We start from the raw sequence: 15,647 nt of genomic DNA on the forward strand, positions 1-15,647 counted from the left end.
CATGTCAATAGATGCTGAAAAGCCTTTGAAAAGATTCAATATCCATTCATGATAAAAGCTCTTGAGAAATGGGTATAGAGGGAATGTACCTCAACATAATAAAGGCCAAATATGGACAAACCCACAGCTAACATCATATTCAATTGCAAAAAGCTGAAATGAACAAGACAAGAATGTCCACTCTTACCACTTTTATTCAACATAGTACTGGAGGTCCTAGGCATGGTGATCAGACAAGATATAGAGATAAAAGGCATCCAAGTTGGTAAGGAATAAGTAAAATTGTAACGATTTGCAGATGACATGATACTATATATAGAAAATAGACTTGACCAAAAACTATTAGAAATAACAACTGATTCAGCAAAGTTTCAGGATACAAAATTAATACACAGAAATCTGTTGTATTCTTACATGCAAGGAACTAATGGAAAGATAAATCAGGAGAACAATTCCATTTACAATTGTATCAAAAAGAATAAAACACCTAGTAATAAACCTAACCAGGGGGATGAAAGATCCCTTTGTACAGATCTTTCACCTCTGTATCCTGAAAACTATGATACTGATGGGAGATTAAAGAGGATAAAAATAAATGGAACTCTATCCCATGCTTTCGGATAGGAAGAACTAATATTGAGAAAATAGCCATCCTGCTCAAAGCAATTTAGAGATTCAATGCAATCCCTATCAAAATACCATGTCATTTTCAATGAAATAGAGCAAATAATCCTAAATTCATATGGAACCACAAAAGACCCTGAATAGCCAAAGCAATCCTGAGAAAGAAAAACAAAGCTGGGGTATTATGCTATATTACAAAGCTACCATAACCAAAACAGTATGGTACCAGCACAAAAACAGACCCATAGATCAATGAAACATAATAGAGAGCCCAGATAAAAACCCCACACATACATGGTCAATATATGATAAAGAAGCCATGAATATGCAATGGGAAAAAAACAGTTTACTCATTATCTGGGTTTGGGAGTACTGAACAGCTACATGCAAGAGAATGAAACTGGATTACTATCTAATTCCATACAGAAAAGGAAACTCAAAATGGTCTAAAGACGTAGATCAAGCTATGAAACCATAAAACTCTTATATGAGAACATAGGCAAAAATCTCCTGAACATATGCATGAGCAATTTTTTTCTGGCCACATCTCCCCAGGCAAGGGAAACCAAACAAAACATGAACAAGTGAGTCTATATCAAACCAAAAAGCTTCTGTATAGCAAAGGACATCAATGAAACAAAAAGGCAACCTACAGTTGGGAGAATATATTCATAAATAATTTATCTATTAAGGGGTTAACATCCAAAATTTATAAAGAACTTATATGACTCAATACCAAAAAACAAATAACCTGGTTAAAAAAATGGGCAGAGGACCTGAGCAGACATTTTTCCAAAGAAATACAAATGGCCAACAGACACATGAAGAGATGCTCCATATCACTAACATCAGGGAAATGCAAATCCAAACCACCATGAGATATCACCTCACACCGATTAGCATGGCCCTCGCCAAAAGACAAGAAATAACAAGCGTTGGCAAGAATATGGAAAAAAGGGACCCCTCCTCTACTGTTGGTGGGAATGTCAATTAGGGTAGCCACTGTGGAAAGCAGTATGGAGGTTCCTTAAAAAACTACAAATAGAAACACCATATGCCCCAGTAATTCCACTTCTAGGAATTTACCCAAAGAAAACAAAATCTCTGATTTGAAAAGATATTTGCACCCCTATGTTTATTGCCATATTATTTAAATAGCCAAGATATGGAAGCAATCAAAATGTCCATTGATAGACGAATGGATAAAGAAGAAGTGGTACATATATACAATGGAGTATTATTTAGCTATAAAAAAGAGAGATCCTGCCATTTGCAACAACATCGATGCATCTAGAGGGTATTATGCTCAGTGAAATAAGCCAGGCAAAGACAAATATGACTTCACTTATTTGTGGAATATAAAAACAAAACAAAGTGAACAAAATAGCAACAGACTCACAGACACTGAGAAGTGACTGGTGGTTACCATGGGGGAGGGTTTGGGATATGTGGTGGGGAGGGAGAGAGGGATAAAGAGGCACTGAAATTCTCAAACATAATATACTTTGATCACAGGGATGGTAATATATAGCTTGGAGAATATAGTCAATGTTTCTTTAACATCTTTCTATGTTGGAAAATAATAAATGCACTAGTTGGGGTGAGGATTTAATAATATGGGTAACTGGTGAACCACTGTGTTGTATACTTGAAACTAACATAAGATTATATATCAGCTATCCAACTGAAAAAACTGCAAGACATTGAAGAAAGAAATCAAAAACTCAAATAAATGTAAAGGCATCCTGGTTTATGGATTGTTATAATTAATAGTGCCAAAATGTGAATACTACCAAAAGCCATCTTTGGGTTCAATGCAATCCTTATCAAGATCCCAATGGCATTTTCTAAGAAAGTAGAAAAACACTCCTAAAATATACATGGAACCACAAAAAGCTATACTGTAATGTCATGAAAACACTACGATAAAGGCATATAAACAGACAAAAAGACCAGTAGAACAGAATCAAGAACCCAGAAATAAACCAAAGCGTGTACGGTGAACTAATATTGATAAGGGAGTTAAGAACACTCAGTGGAGAAAAGACAGTCTTATCGATAAGTGCTGTTGGGATAACTGGATATTCACAAGTAGAGAAATGAAACTGGACCCATATCTTACACCACATACAAAAATCAATTCAAAATGGATTGAAAACTTAAATGTGAAACTTCAGACCATGAAACTCTTAGAAGATAGAACATAGGGACAAATCTCCTTGACATGGGTCCTGGTAATGATTTTTCTGTATGACAACTAAAACACAAGCAACAAAATAAAAAGTAACCAAGTGGGACTATCTCAAACTAAAAGCAGAGGAAACCATCAACAAGGTGAAAAGACAACCTATGGAAAAGGGAAAATATTTGTAAACCACAGTAAGTTTAGCTAGCACCCCTCTTCTCATATAGCTAGCAAAAAAATATCTCTAAGGGATTAATATCCACAGCATATAGAGAACTCATATAACTTAACAGCACAAAAGCAAACAATCCAATTAAAATATAGGCAAAAAACCTTAATAGACATTTCTTTAAAGAAGATATACAAAAGGTGAACAGAGACATGAACAGATGCTCAACATCACTAGTTACTAGCAATGAGCAAATTAAAACCACAATGAGGTATCACCTCATACCTGTTAGAATGGCTGTGATCACAAAGACATGTGTCTTGGACATGAATAAAAGGGAACTCTTGTGCACTGTAGGTAGGATTTTAAGTTGGCATAGACACTATGGAAAGCAGTATGGAAATTCATCAAAAAATTAAAAATACAACTACCATATGATCCAGCAGTTCTACTTCTGGGACTATATCCAATGAAATGCAATGAAAACAGTGACTAGAAAAGGTATGCACCCCCATGTTCATAGCAGCATGATTTACAAAGGCTAAGATATGGAAATCAACAAAGTGTTCACCAATGGATGAATGGATAAATAAATTGTATATACACAATGGAATATTACTCAGCCATTAAAATATTAAAATTTGCATTTGCAACAGCATAGATGGAACTTGAATGCATTATGCTAAGTCAAATAACTCAAAAAGAGAAAAACAAATACTGCATTATCTCACTTATCTGTGGAATCTAAAAAATGAAAAAAACACACATAGAAAGAAAATCAGACACGTTTGTGAGAGGTGGTGGTTGAGGATGGGGGATTTGGGAAAACATTGTCAACAGGCACACTCTTCCAGTTATAAGATGCATCAGTACTAGGGACACACGTACAACATGATGTCTGTAGCTAACATTGCTGTATAATATATAGGAAAGTTCTTAAGAGAGTAAATCTCGAAGAGGCCTCATCACAAGGAAAATTTTCCCCCTTTGTTCTTTTGTTTTTTATTTTTATGGTAGCCATATGAGAAGATGGATGCTAGCTAAACTTACTGTATATGTAAATCAAACCACACTGCTATATGCCTTAAACTTATATAGTGATGTATGTCAATTATTTCTCAGTAAAATTGGTAGGTGAAATCATTGTTAGAAAAACTAGAGAAATTATGGGGAAAATAGGGTGTAAGCCAAGTCACAAATAAACTTATGAAAATCCTTATCAAAAAGGTGTAAAGAAAAGAAACAGGACAAAACAGAGGTGACTATGAGATATAATTGTTCTACTCTACATTGTTCCTACCATTTAGAAAAGTCATGGGGAGGGTTTTAATTTCCATAAACATAGATTTAAAGTTGGAAGTTCTGTTTCTGGTTAAGATGTACAAAGTTGGAAATAAAGCTGCCTATACTCTAACAAACAGAAAAAGACAAACAGAGAATCTACAAAATCATATTTTCTTGAAACTGTAAGAGAGCTGAGGTAACAGGGTAAATATGCTGAAATCTAAGGAAAGTTAGCCTCCTTCAAAGAGAGATGGTACTAGAACATCCCCAGTGGCAAAGCATGAGAAAAAGAATTGCTGGATGTCATACAAACCCTAAGAATGCATGAAACCTTTTTAAGGAATTGCTAAAGGGTAAGTGTGGGGTAGAACGAGAGTATAGGACCCTCTCGGAGACCCAGACAGAAGGAATGTCACACTGATGCAGAGTGTCCTCCATGGCTCTCCCCTGGATGCCCATAAGAATGATGGGGTTTAGAGCTGGACACCGGTTGTGTCCTCCCTTAGTGGTACAGGCTTGAAGCCTGAGAGCAGCTGCTGCTTTGGGAGCACATTAAAACACAGCACACTCTTCTGTCCTGAGGAACAATAGCCATAAGCTGCTCTATGAACTTCAGAAAACTCTTTACACCTCCAGAATTCACATGAAGACGTACTGTGGATGAAAGAAGGGAACATAAAAACCTTCTATCCCTGGAAGAGAGGCAGAAGACTGTCCTGAGGCCAGAGCATTTGGGGTCTTCTATCACTGAAGGGGTAGCATGAACATTGAGAACTATCTACCCAAAGACCCATGGGCAGGGCTTTCCTAAGGCTGAGGATAGATCAAGGTAACAGAAGATGCTCTGGGTCTCCTACTAGGCTCGCAATCACTGCGTAACAAAGAAGAACAGGTTACTACTGATGAAGAGCTAAGAATGTGAAGGGGGACATTCTTTGCCACTGGCCCCTGATAAAGACCAGAAGTTGAGAATATTTTCAGTGTTAAAAAATAAAGACATTAATGATGATAAAATAGGTCAGTTCACCAAGAAGACAATAAATCCTAAATGAGATTTCATCAACTTACGGTGCTGCAAAAGCTGGTAACACTGGAAGGACAGACAGAAAAATTCACTATTATACTTGGAGATGTGAACACTCTTATCTCAGCAATTGTTACCCAAAGTAGGAAGGTAATCATTAAGGAACACACCTGAAAAACACTATAAGCTGACTTCTATTTATAGAAAACTCTGATCAGCAATAGCAGAATACTTTTTTTTTTAAGAACACACATGAACATTATTCAATTACACAGAATCAGTGACATCAGATTCTGGAACATAAAACAAACCTCAACAAATTTAAAAGAATTGAAATCAAGAAAAGTGTATTATCTAATTCTAATAGAATTAAAATTATCACTCAATAACATAAAGATATATTTTTAAAAACCCAAGTACTTGGAAATTAAATAACACACATATATAGCCCCTGAGCCAAAGAGAAAATCATAAGGGATATTAGAAATATTTTTGAAATAACTGAAAATTAAAAATAAAACATAGCCAAATTTGTGAGAATGAGATAAAGAAGCATACACATAGCATATGACCCAGCATTCCCACTTCTTAGTCATTTACAAAAAATAAGTGAAAATTTACGTTTACATGTATAGTTGGATGCAAATGTTTAAAGAAATCATATTCATTATAGTAAAAAACTGCAACAGGTCAAACGTCCTTTAAATGATGATTGACCAACCACTGTTGTAGAGGAGCTGTTCTTTTACAGCCTCTTCCTTTGGGCCCACTTCACCCTGCTAACGGAGTTGGGTGACCTATAAGAAGTCAGCATAAGAAAGATGTGCAGCATGCACAGCATGCTTTTTAAAAAGGTTATAGTTGATTGTATTTTAGACAAAATCATTTCAGTGTATTTTACTGAAATATTTCCCCTAATTTCTGTGTAAAAACATGGATAGTAAATTACAGCTATAAAGCCTTTTTGCTATGCAAGTTATGAAACAGTGATTTAAAATAGAGGATTTGATTTATGCATGGTGGGTTTTCATATATTTTTACATTACTTTATAAATTTGGTGACTAGTGATCAATATTTGAAACTTATTTAGATATTAAATGGCATTTACTTAGAAAAACAAACACTGAAAACTGTGGTTCACTTGTTTTTGGGAATTTTTCAATGAATTTTTGCTAATTAGTCTACTTGGAGATTTTTGTGTTTTGGGCTAAAGATGAGGAGCCCAGGAGAGATTTATCCTAAAAGTTTATTTCGATTTTTACTTTTAGCTTGATTCAAAGTGTATCAAATCTTACCATGTTGACAAAATTGACCATACCCCAAATTCGGTTCCTCAGTTTACTGTAAGGATGATTATTCCTGCGACACTGGAAATAAAACATCAGATCAATATTAATTAATAATAGGACTTGAATAATAAAAGCTCAACAAAATGCTTCATTCATTATGAGATGTTTCAAAGAAAAAAGTTGACATTCCTACCAGTGAGCTAAAAATCTGGGAAGCTTATGTAGAAATACATATATTTTTATATAAAATAACTAGACGCAATAGTTTCTCAAGACATATTTCAGCTTAGCACCACCTTAACGTTTTCTTTATAACTTCATTTCCTTTACACATTACACTGATTTATTAAACCAACTAAGTGTTATTTAGAGTTCATATTTATCCTGTTGTTGGAACAAAACTTAAGTCTCCATAGGAAACATACTTTGCAAAAAATGGCAACTTTATCAGTCTTCCCATGTCTTCAGGGAACTAAGGTACATTTAGTCAAGAATCCTCTGGAACCCACCTGTGGCTCCCCTTCTCTCCAGAAAAAGGCTAAGATAACCAAGCAGACTTTCCTATTCAGCCCATTTTGTCTTTTGTTCTCTTTCTAATGAATGAACTCCCTATTTGGTACTATCAGGACTGAATTCTTAGAATTACCAATTTAGACCTGATAAAATATACCTAATAATAACAGAGGGCATACTGTAGGAATGAATGCAAATGGTCAAGCTTCTTTCATAATAAAATAAAAAGAACATACCTTTTCTGAATCCTGCAAATATAGTCTAGCTACCATTCCATAGCTCTCCTGTGATCTCAAATATCTAACTACCTCAAAGACACGTCATTAGAATCTCTTCAATTCTGGTTCCAACCACTCCTCAGTCCATTACCCATTGGTTTAACTGCCTTTATTGCATTGAAACTATTCTTGACAGGTCCTGAAATGTTCTCAAGTATCAAATCCATTGAACACTTTTTCCTCATCTTCCTGGTTGTCTCGTCCACATTCAATATTGACCATTTTCTCTTTCAAGAAATTTCTTATCACCTTGATTTTATTACCCTATACATTCTGAGTGTTTTATTCTGCTTTGGTTCTTCTTTTCCAACAAACCCTTAAATGCTCGGTGGCAAATGTACTTTTACACCAGGATCCCCATTGACCAATTGGTAGGGCTTACCTAAAATACACAGTTGAAAGATTGTGAGGCTATCATAGGATCATAAAAAGAGGGTATTTTATCAATCAGTGGTTTCCAACCTTGGGGGTAAGGAAGAGTGATGATTATAGGGTGTTTTTACTCTTATTGCCAATCCTTTATTAAATGGTTAGTGCTCCCCAGGATTCAGATATCTGTGTTCTGTGTCTCTTTCAACTTTCTCACTCTAGTCGTACACACTCATATCCTTACTCAGATGTTTATAACAAATTTTGCTAAAATTTGCCTTTATACTCATCTGAGCCTAATGTCTGTATTGCTGATAGATCATGGGCCATTTATTTTTAAAACTTTGTTATAATCGTTTTGGGGTTTCCTATTTCTTCTTGAGTCAGCCTGGTAACTTAAAAATTTTAATTTATTGGCACAAGGTTGTACATATTATTTTAATGATGCTCAACCTGTATTAAATTTAGAGTTATGTTTTCATTTCATTTCTAATTTTACTTGTACCTCCATTTTTTCTTACAAATTTTGTGAGAAGTTTTTCAGTTTCATTAATGTTTCAGCATTTGGCTTTGTTGATCTACTCAATTGTTTCATTTTGGCTTGTATCTTTTATTTATTTTGCTCAATAAAGTTGTGCTCTTCTATTTTTTAGAAAATTTATTCTATGCTTCATTTTCTAACGTTTCCAGTTAGACTCTTAGTTCATTGATTTTTTTTCTTTTTTAAAAGAAATGTTTGTCTATAAATGTCTTTCTAAATCTGCTACACCTAAATCTAAAAATATTCTATTTATTCTAATCTTTTATTTTTGCTGTTATAAATATTTCATAATTTCATATTTGATTTATTCAGTCAATTACTATTTGGAAATGTATTTTGCTCTTAGTTTCCAAAGCTATGATCTTTTGCTGGCTTGGTTTAACAGTTTTTGTTAAAACTTCCAATTTGATTGTGGGGGGAAAAAAAAGTTATTTTCATGGATATCTATTTATTACTATTTGTTTTTGCATCCTTTATGGCCAAATTTAAGCTTAATTTTTGAAAATGTTCTATTTGCAGGTGAAGAAAATATCGCCTATTATGTGTTTGCAGGATAGGGTGATGATTGATTAGATTACGCCTGTATTTGTATGGCTCAAATATTTTCTACGTTTGTTGAAGTTTTTTCCTGCTTGACCTGAAATTTTCAGCCAGAGGAGAACTAAAAAACCCACACTTTCCCTGAAACCCTGTTACTTTTTGTTGAATAACTTTTTACACTCTGTTGGTAGGTGTATAATCTGAAATATCACTGGGTGATTTACAGTTAGTAGAGAGCTTATTCTTTTCAATGCCTTGGTGGATTATTCCTCATATGATTAATTTTATCTTAGATTCTGAAAATGTCTTTATGGGGCCTTTGTGACTTGGGCTGCAGCTGTTTACCAAGTTTCTAATCAATGCTTATGTTGAAAGTTTTCATTGACATTTCTCTATCTGAAGAAAAGTACCATGCCCCATATCAATGCTTAGAATTTTTGCTTTTCCCATACATAATGTTTTCCCTGCCCAGGACTATAGGAAAACAGAGCATTTCCTTTCTCTTTGCAGTTTCAGTGGAGAGAACTTTCCTAGTTCCCTTTTCAGGGTGGGGGCAGCCCTTTAATGGATCTGGGTGTTATGTAATATATTCTATATATTGTGTCACCAAGCCTTTGAATTTTTCTTACTTTTTTAACAGAAATTCTCTTCCTTATTTTTAGCCCTTGGAGATTTCCTGTGTGTCCTTCTGGGCTCAACTACAGATTGTAAACATATTCTCAATATTTTATATGTTGTTCATCATTTCCATGTTTGTAATAGGGAACAAAGATTCTATTTTTGTTGAGTGTGCTGTATTACCAAAGGACCTTACCATCTCTCATTTAAATCTATTTGTGGAATCTAAAAACGGAATGTTAAACTGAGAATGGACATCTGAACAAAATATTTTTTTCTCTTTGTTAGAATCACAGCTATAGTTCTGTAAGGATGAATGAAGAGCAAATGCTCATCTAAAAACTTACCATGTTATCATCAGCAACAATGAACAGTTCGACGTATTTCTCTTTATGGAATATCTGGAAATTTATGGGAAATTTAATGAAGTAGGGTTAATAGTTCTCAATTTAGCATTTTAAGTTAAGATTTTCAAGGTAAGAAATATAAATATTACTGATACAGGAAAGTAAGGTACAGGAGTAAATCAAGTAATTCTAGGAATTTATCTAAATAAAACAGTGTATTATTAAAACATGCGGCCCCATACATCAGATTTTAATAAACCCCCCAGTTTTATTACATTCCATTTGTATTATATTCCATATTTGATTCTTCTTCTCTTTGTTTAATCTCTCAGGTACAATAAGAGTTATAATAAAGAATCATGAGTCCAGTTTTTAACATTTAGTTATTTTTGTTTACAAAGTAAATGTTTGCTAAGTATTAAGCTCATGGAAAGAAGGCCCGTCTAGAGTTGAGAGCAAAACGCAGGACTGGCTAATAGGTCCGACTATATAGTCCTAAACCTCCCCCCATCTCCCAAACTCCCACTTAGCAGTAATCTCAATTCTAAGGAAGCAAGTATAAAAGTTGCTAATTCCAGATATTTTATTTATAAAGTGTCCATACACTGTTTTCAGCTTTCAGAATCATGCATTGAGATACATGCATATTCTCTGAGTATAAACCGGAGGCACATTGTCCCCAGATTTGAAGAAGTCATCCTTTTGTAGACTAAGTAATCATTTATTTCTTGATGGATGCAACTGAAAAACATCTGTGAGGCACATACTAAGTTTCAGACTCAGTCTGGGCCATGAATATGTGAAGAGGTTTTGATGAACACCTTTGGACCTTAAGGGCTAATGCTTTGTGGGGATTTATGGTGATATGAACTAGTTGTATAGAAAAAGCATAAAACACAAATGACTCTCGCTGTGTCATCATTCCACCAGAAAAAGAACTTGTTATTACTCTTAATTGTCCTTAAAAGTGAGGATATTTGACCTGATGAAAAGGGGAGAAACTGGCTTATCATCCACTTCATCCCCCAAAAACTGGCATAGAAGACAAGAAGAAACAGTATCTAGGGGAAATTTAAGACATTGTAAACTTTAGTCTTTCCAGCCACTAATGCCAAAAATCTGTATGCAGGGTTATAGGTATCTCTGGTCCTTGAAATGGATGAGACAGACAATTACTGTAGGGGATGAACAGTTTTCTATATAGATAACAAAAACAAAAGTTTGACATTTCAGGTTTTAAACAATAGTGAAGAGTCAGTCTCAGGTACCATGAAGTACACATCATTAGGTGGGCTCGTCATCTCTCACTTGAAATCAGAGAGGAAACAAGAAGCATTTTACCTAGGCGATAAAGATGATTTAAAAACAAGGCACTCACTTCCGCTTTGGAGTCTTCCATAGATTTAGGGTTAGCCCTTGGAACAGTTGTCCTGGTAAAATTGAGCTCTGTACAAAAATAATTGGCAGCATACTGCATCTTTGGGTTATATTTGAACACCAAATGTTCTCCCTCATCTGAATATTTCACTGGTTGAATGAGATACCTTCAGTCACTGACCCTGTGGAAATTGGGAATATGATGTATAATCGAGATCTATTCCATAATACTACTGCATTACTACACAGTACCACTCTGCTCCATTTTATTACTTTGTCTTTTTAACAAAGGGAAACTATAAGGTCAAGTCCTCATGAAAACTTAGCAGGTGTTCTAAGTAATAAGGGGAAGAGATGACAGGTGGCCTTTGGTTGAATTAGTAACTTTTGTAAGAGCAAACCTGTCTGGATTTTCAGAAGTTTGACAGCCTGATCTCTGATTTGAAGTGTATGTGAAGTAGCAACTCCCAGTCGGAGTTGTGGACCCCTAGTAAGTCTCAGACTTCTTGTACAACTTCTGTGAATTTTTATGTCCATCATGCAATTATTGTAGAGTGCATATATGGAAGCGCAAAATACTGTTATGTGGGAATCTTGTCATTACAAGGGTTTGAAAATACTGGGAACTACTTAAGTAAAGTCCTTTTAAATGAAGAAATTCTTCCTTTGCCTCCCTTTGTCCTTGAGCACAAGATCTATAGAGAACTTACACAGCCTTTACTAGTGACTTTTTACTTTCTAGAGACTGGAAATACTGCCTAATTTAGTAAAAAGTATGAAGTGTTATGGTATGGTGGGAATTCACAGGACTAGAAGTAAGGAGGCCTGGTTTTGGACTGAGTTCTATGATTAGTAGATGGAATGTTTGGGAGCAAGTCCCTGATTTCAGTATCCTGATGTAACACCAGGGGACAGGCCGGATGACTTCCAGTAGCTTCCAGCTCTGAATCCCTTGATCCAATGCTAAAAATTTTGTCTTGTATAGGGCTGTGTATTAGACATCTTTTTGTCAAAAATGAACATAAACAGCAGGCTAGAGTGGATACTCACACTGAAAATATACAATAGCTTCTCCCATTAATTTTCCTCTTTACTACGGTTGTTGAAAGGAAAGAAGAGAAGGGACTGTCTTTGAAAAATCCATAGGAAAACTCATAAAGGAAATAGAAATATACTGTCCATTACCTCAGACCATTACATGTGCTGATACTGGCAGCAGGATCAAATTCATGTATGATGGATCCTTGGTAAAAACAGTGATCCTGAAATAGATGCAGAGGCTATTGACATAAATACATACATTGATACTATTTAAATATTAACAGCTAGATATTTCATGATCACAATATATTTTCATGTTTTCACAATTGTCATTCTCACAAATTACATTTATATCCTTTCAGGCATTCATTCACTGCACTCTTTCATTTGGAAATATTTGAAATTCCATTAGACTACTTTTATTTTAATTTCACAATTACTTTGTGCAAAATAGTATATGAATTCTTCCCTGCCAAATTTAGCAGTCTGTTCGCTGATGGCACCAGCCTCAGAAATGTGATCCTTTTCCTTAGAAATAATGTTTATTTAACCCGCCCTAAAAACTCAAGCAAACTAATGCTCTTGAGTTATTGTTATAATTTTTCTCCAGTTGCCTATGAAATCAAGCCAATAACTCAGTCGTCATTTTGATAATAACTCAGAAATTAAATCTCACTCTCCAGCCAGATCCCCTCCTGCCTTTCTCTCCTGCCTCCCTGCTTTAATCAAGTTGGCATCTTTCTTAGAGGTGCTCTGCCCATGGTGATTTCATCAGGAAATGACTCGTCATTTTCATCTGTTCAACTCCCGCCCATGTCTGACACTTTCCGTGGCCTTCCAAGGACCTCAGACCTTCACAGGGAACACCACCCACTGCATAAGGGAATGTTACCTAGTTTTCTTTCTTTTCTATTTTACAAAGATTGCGTGATGACAGATTTCATAGTTGAGAGCTGCCTTCAATAGAGGAAATAAGTTTTAGAATACTTTTGTTAGGAGAATAACGTCATCTTTGGTTAGAAGGCCACAGAGTGCATGTTCTGGAAAGGGGAAAAAGATGATAAAAATAGAGCCTATATCTGCTTGCACAGTATTAATGATAAATGAACACAGATTCATTTGGAGAGTGAGGGAAAGGCTTCGGTGGTGGTGCATCAGGGCACCAGGTGGTGCAAATGGGCAAGGGGTTGTCATTCACAAAGGGCTCAGCTAGATGAAGGCGTTGAAGTTGTTTCATGTCTTTGGGTTTTATCCATTTAGCTTTACAATCTCATCAGGGTGCCTCATACTTCTTTGCTGTCCTGCCTTACCCTTCCTCCAGACTTATTACCGTTTTGGGATATGAAAGTCAGTTGGCAAAGAAAAATACATTAGCAGTTACTGATTTGCTTCGGCTGTAATCAGCCTCTTTTAGAGTGCAGAGGGTCATGGTTGCCATTCTCGGATCATTCAGTGACTGATGTAACGCTTTCTGAAGCTGTTTGCAAAAGCTGGAAGGAGGCCCGGCAATCCCACGAGGAAGGAAGTTTCAGAGAAGAGACACAGGAATTCCCCCAAGATACCATGGTCTGAGGATGACTGCTGATCTTTCCTTTTGCGGAGTAGTACGTTTCACTGTAATTTGAGGCTAGGAACTCCCTGTAAAAGAGGGCCGGAGAGGTAGTGAGATTTTTCTCATTTTAAAAAGTTAACAGGTAAAACCAGATAGTGAGAGAGAAGCCTCCAGGCTGCTTTTAAATCTCAGCAAGGTCCTCTGATGTTAAAAACAGAAACAGGCAAGCAAAATCAATCCCACTTACAAAAAAAAAAGTCTTTCTACCTAGATTTCATGGTTTGATAAAGACTGCAGAAGAGTCAGAAAAAGATTCTGGCATTTTTAGGAAGGCAGCAACTTGAGAAGAACCTGGAGAAAATATTGCCTGAGTATAAACCTCTTGCCCTAAGAGCTAAATTTAATGCAAAAAAATTGTGATAGATATATCATCTGTATCATCTACATAAATATGTGCATCATGTATATTACACAATGTATATTTTAATCTAAATACATGATACATACATCAAATATATATCACATATATATAGATATACCTGTATCATATATATATATGAACACATAGTAATTCAGTTGCTACATATTTAAAGAAAAGCAATATGTACTAATTAGAGCAGATTTAGAGAACATAAAAGCACAAAAGGAATTGTCCTGAAATCCTACCATCAGAAGACAACCACTGCTAATATTTTCATGAAACTTCTTATAGTCTTTTCTCTGCACAAATAAAAGGATAATATTCTGAGTAATCAATAGAGTTACCCTGCTTGCTCACATCCCCTGTATCAAAACCCACAGGTATCCTCAGACCCAGAACTAGCAGTGTGTGTGTCCATTGCTTCTGGAGATGAATGCTACAGAAGAACAGAAGAACAGGAAAGGAAAGTGTTGGCTTAATTTAAGCCTAAATAATAGACTATTGACACTCACAACAGAAACACTAAGTTGAGAGTCAAGGCTTTTGAAATGCAAGAGTTGAGTTTTGTGTCTTTCCAAAGATTAATAATGAAGAGTTCAGGACAGTCTTATATACATAAAAGGTCATCAAAAGGAAAAGAGAAGCACAGACCAGGAAAAGAAGACTGGTGGGAAGGACTGTGTAGAGAAATTATGATGGCCGAAGGAGATGACGTTACATGGAGTGAATGTAATTTCATACAGACATATCACATAAATAATAAACTTCTTGATGTGCCCAAGAAAGTACTGTCCCTAGAACCAGGGAAGGGGGAACTGAGTCATTTCCCCCAAAACTGTCAACTCTTCATTCAATGGCACATTAGAAGTTGCTAGGGGAAAGGAGCTTAGTTAATTGTTCACATTCATGCTGTCTGGTGAGGTGTCTGACAGCAGCCAGCAGGTGGCCTATTTCTTGTTCAGTAAGAGTGACACTCCTCTGTGCTCTGAAATTTACTGAGCTCTATCTAAATTATCTTGTGGATAATTTGTGTTCCGTGTTCCATGAACACACCTTGCCTTCATTCTCAGTAACTTCAAATGACTAGGATTATATGTTTAGCATGGGACCAAGACATACATTTCAGCTCAGGCATTGAATCAGTGGGCATCACTTTTTTTCCCTCGGAACACTACATTGTAAAATTTTATTTTCTTATAAAACAAAGGGTCCTGCCCTTTTCAGTTTTGAATACAAAGTACTAGTATCTTACTATAAAACATTTATTTTAAAATAACTATAGATTCATAGGTAGTTACAGAGATAGCAAAGAGGCTGGAGTGTGTGCCCTTCACTCAGTTTCCCCAGTGGTTTCATCTTACATGATTATAGTACAAAATCAAAACCAGAAATACACACTGGAAAAATGTGTATGTGTCATTCTATCATATATGTAGATTTGTGTTTCACTACTACAATCAAGATGCAGAACTAT

The 15,647-nt window shown here is 35.5% G+C and overlaps 1 protein-coding gene across 1 annotated transcript in view; it reads right to left on the minus strand.

The window, feature by feature from the left end:
* The window catches only part of ADAM7 (ADAM metallopeptidase domain 7), a 51,514-nt gene that overhangs the window by 18,353 nt on the left and 17,514 nt on the right, over positions 1-15,647 (minus strand). Inside the window, 6 exon segments of the mRNA XM_057500539.1 lie at positions 6,583-6,654; positions 9,783-9,836; positions 11,161-11,341; positions 11,906-11,917; positions 12,345-12,421; positions 13,763-13,834. Of these exon segments, the coding sequence (XP_057356522.1) occupies positions 6,583-6,654; positions 9,783-9,836; positions 11,161-11,341; positions 11,906-11,917; positions 12,345-12,421; positions 13,763-13,834 (468 nt within the window).

This window comes from Manis pentadactyla, chromosome 1 (genome assembly GCF_030020395.1).
Source record: "Manis pentadactyla isolate mManPen7 chromosome 1, mManPen7.hap1, whole genome shotgun sequence".
NCBI lineage: Eukaryota > Metazoa > Chordata > Mammalia > Pholidota > Manidae > Manis > Manis pentadactyla.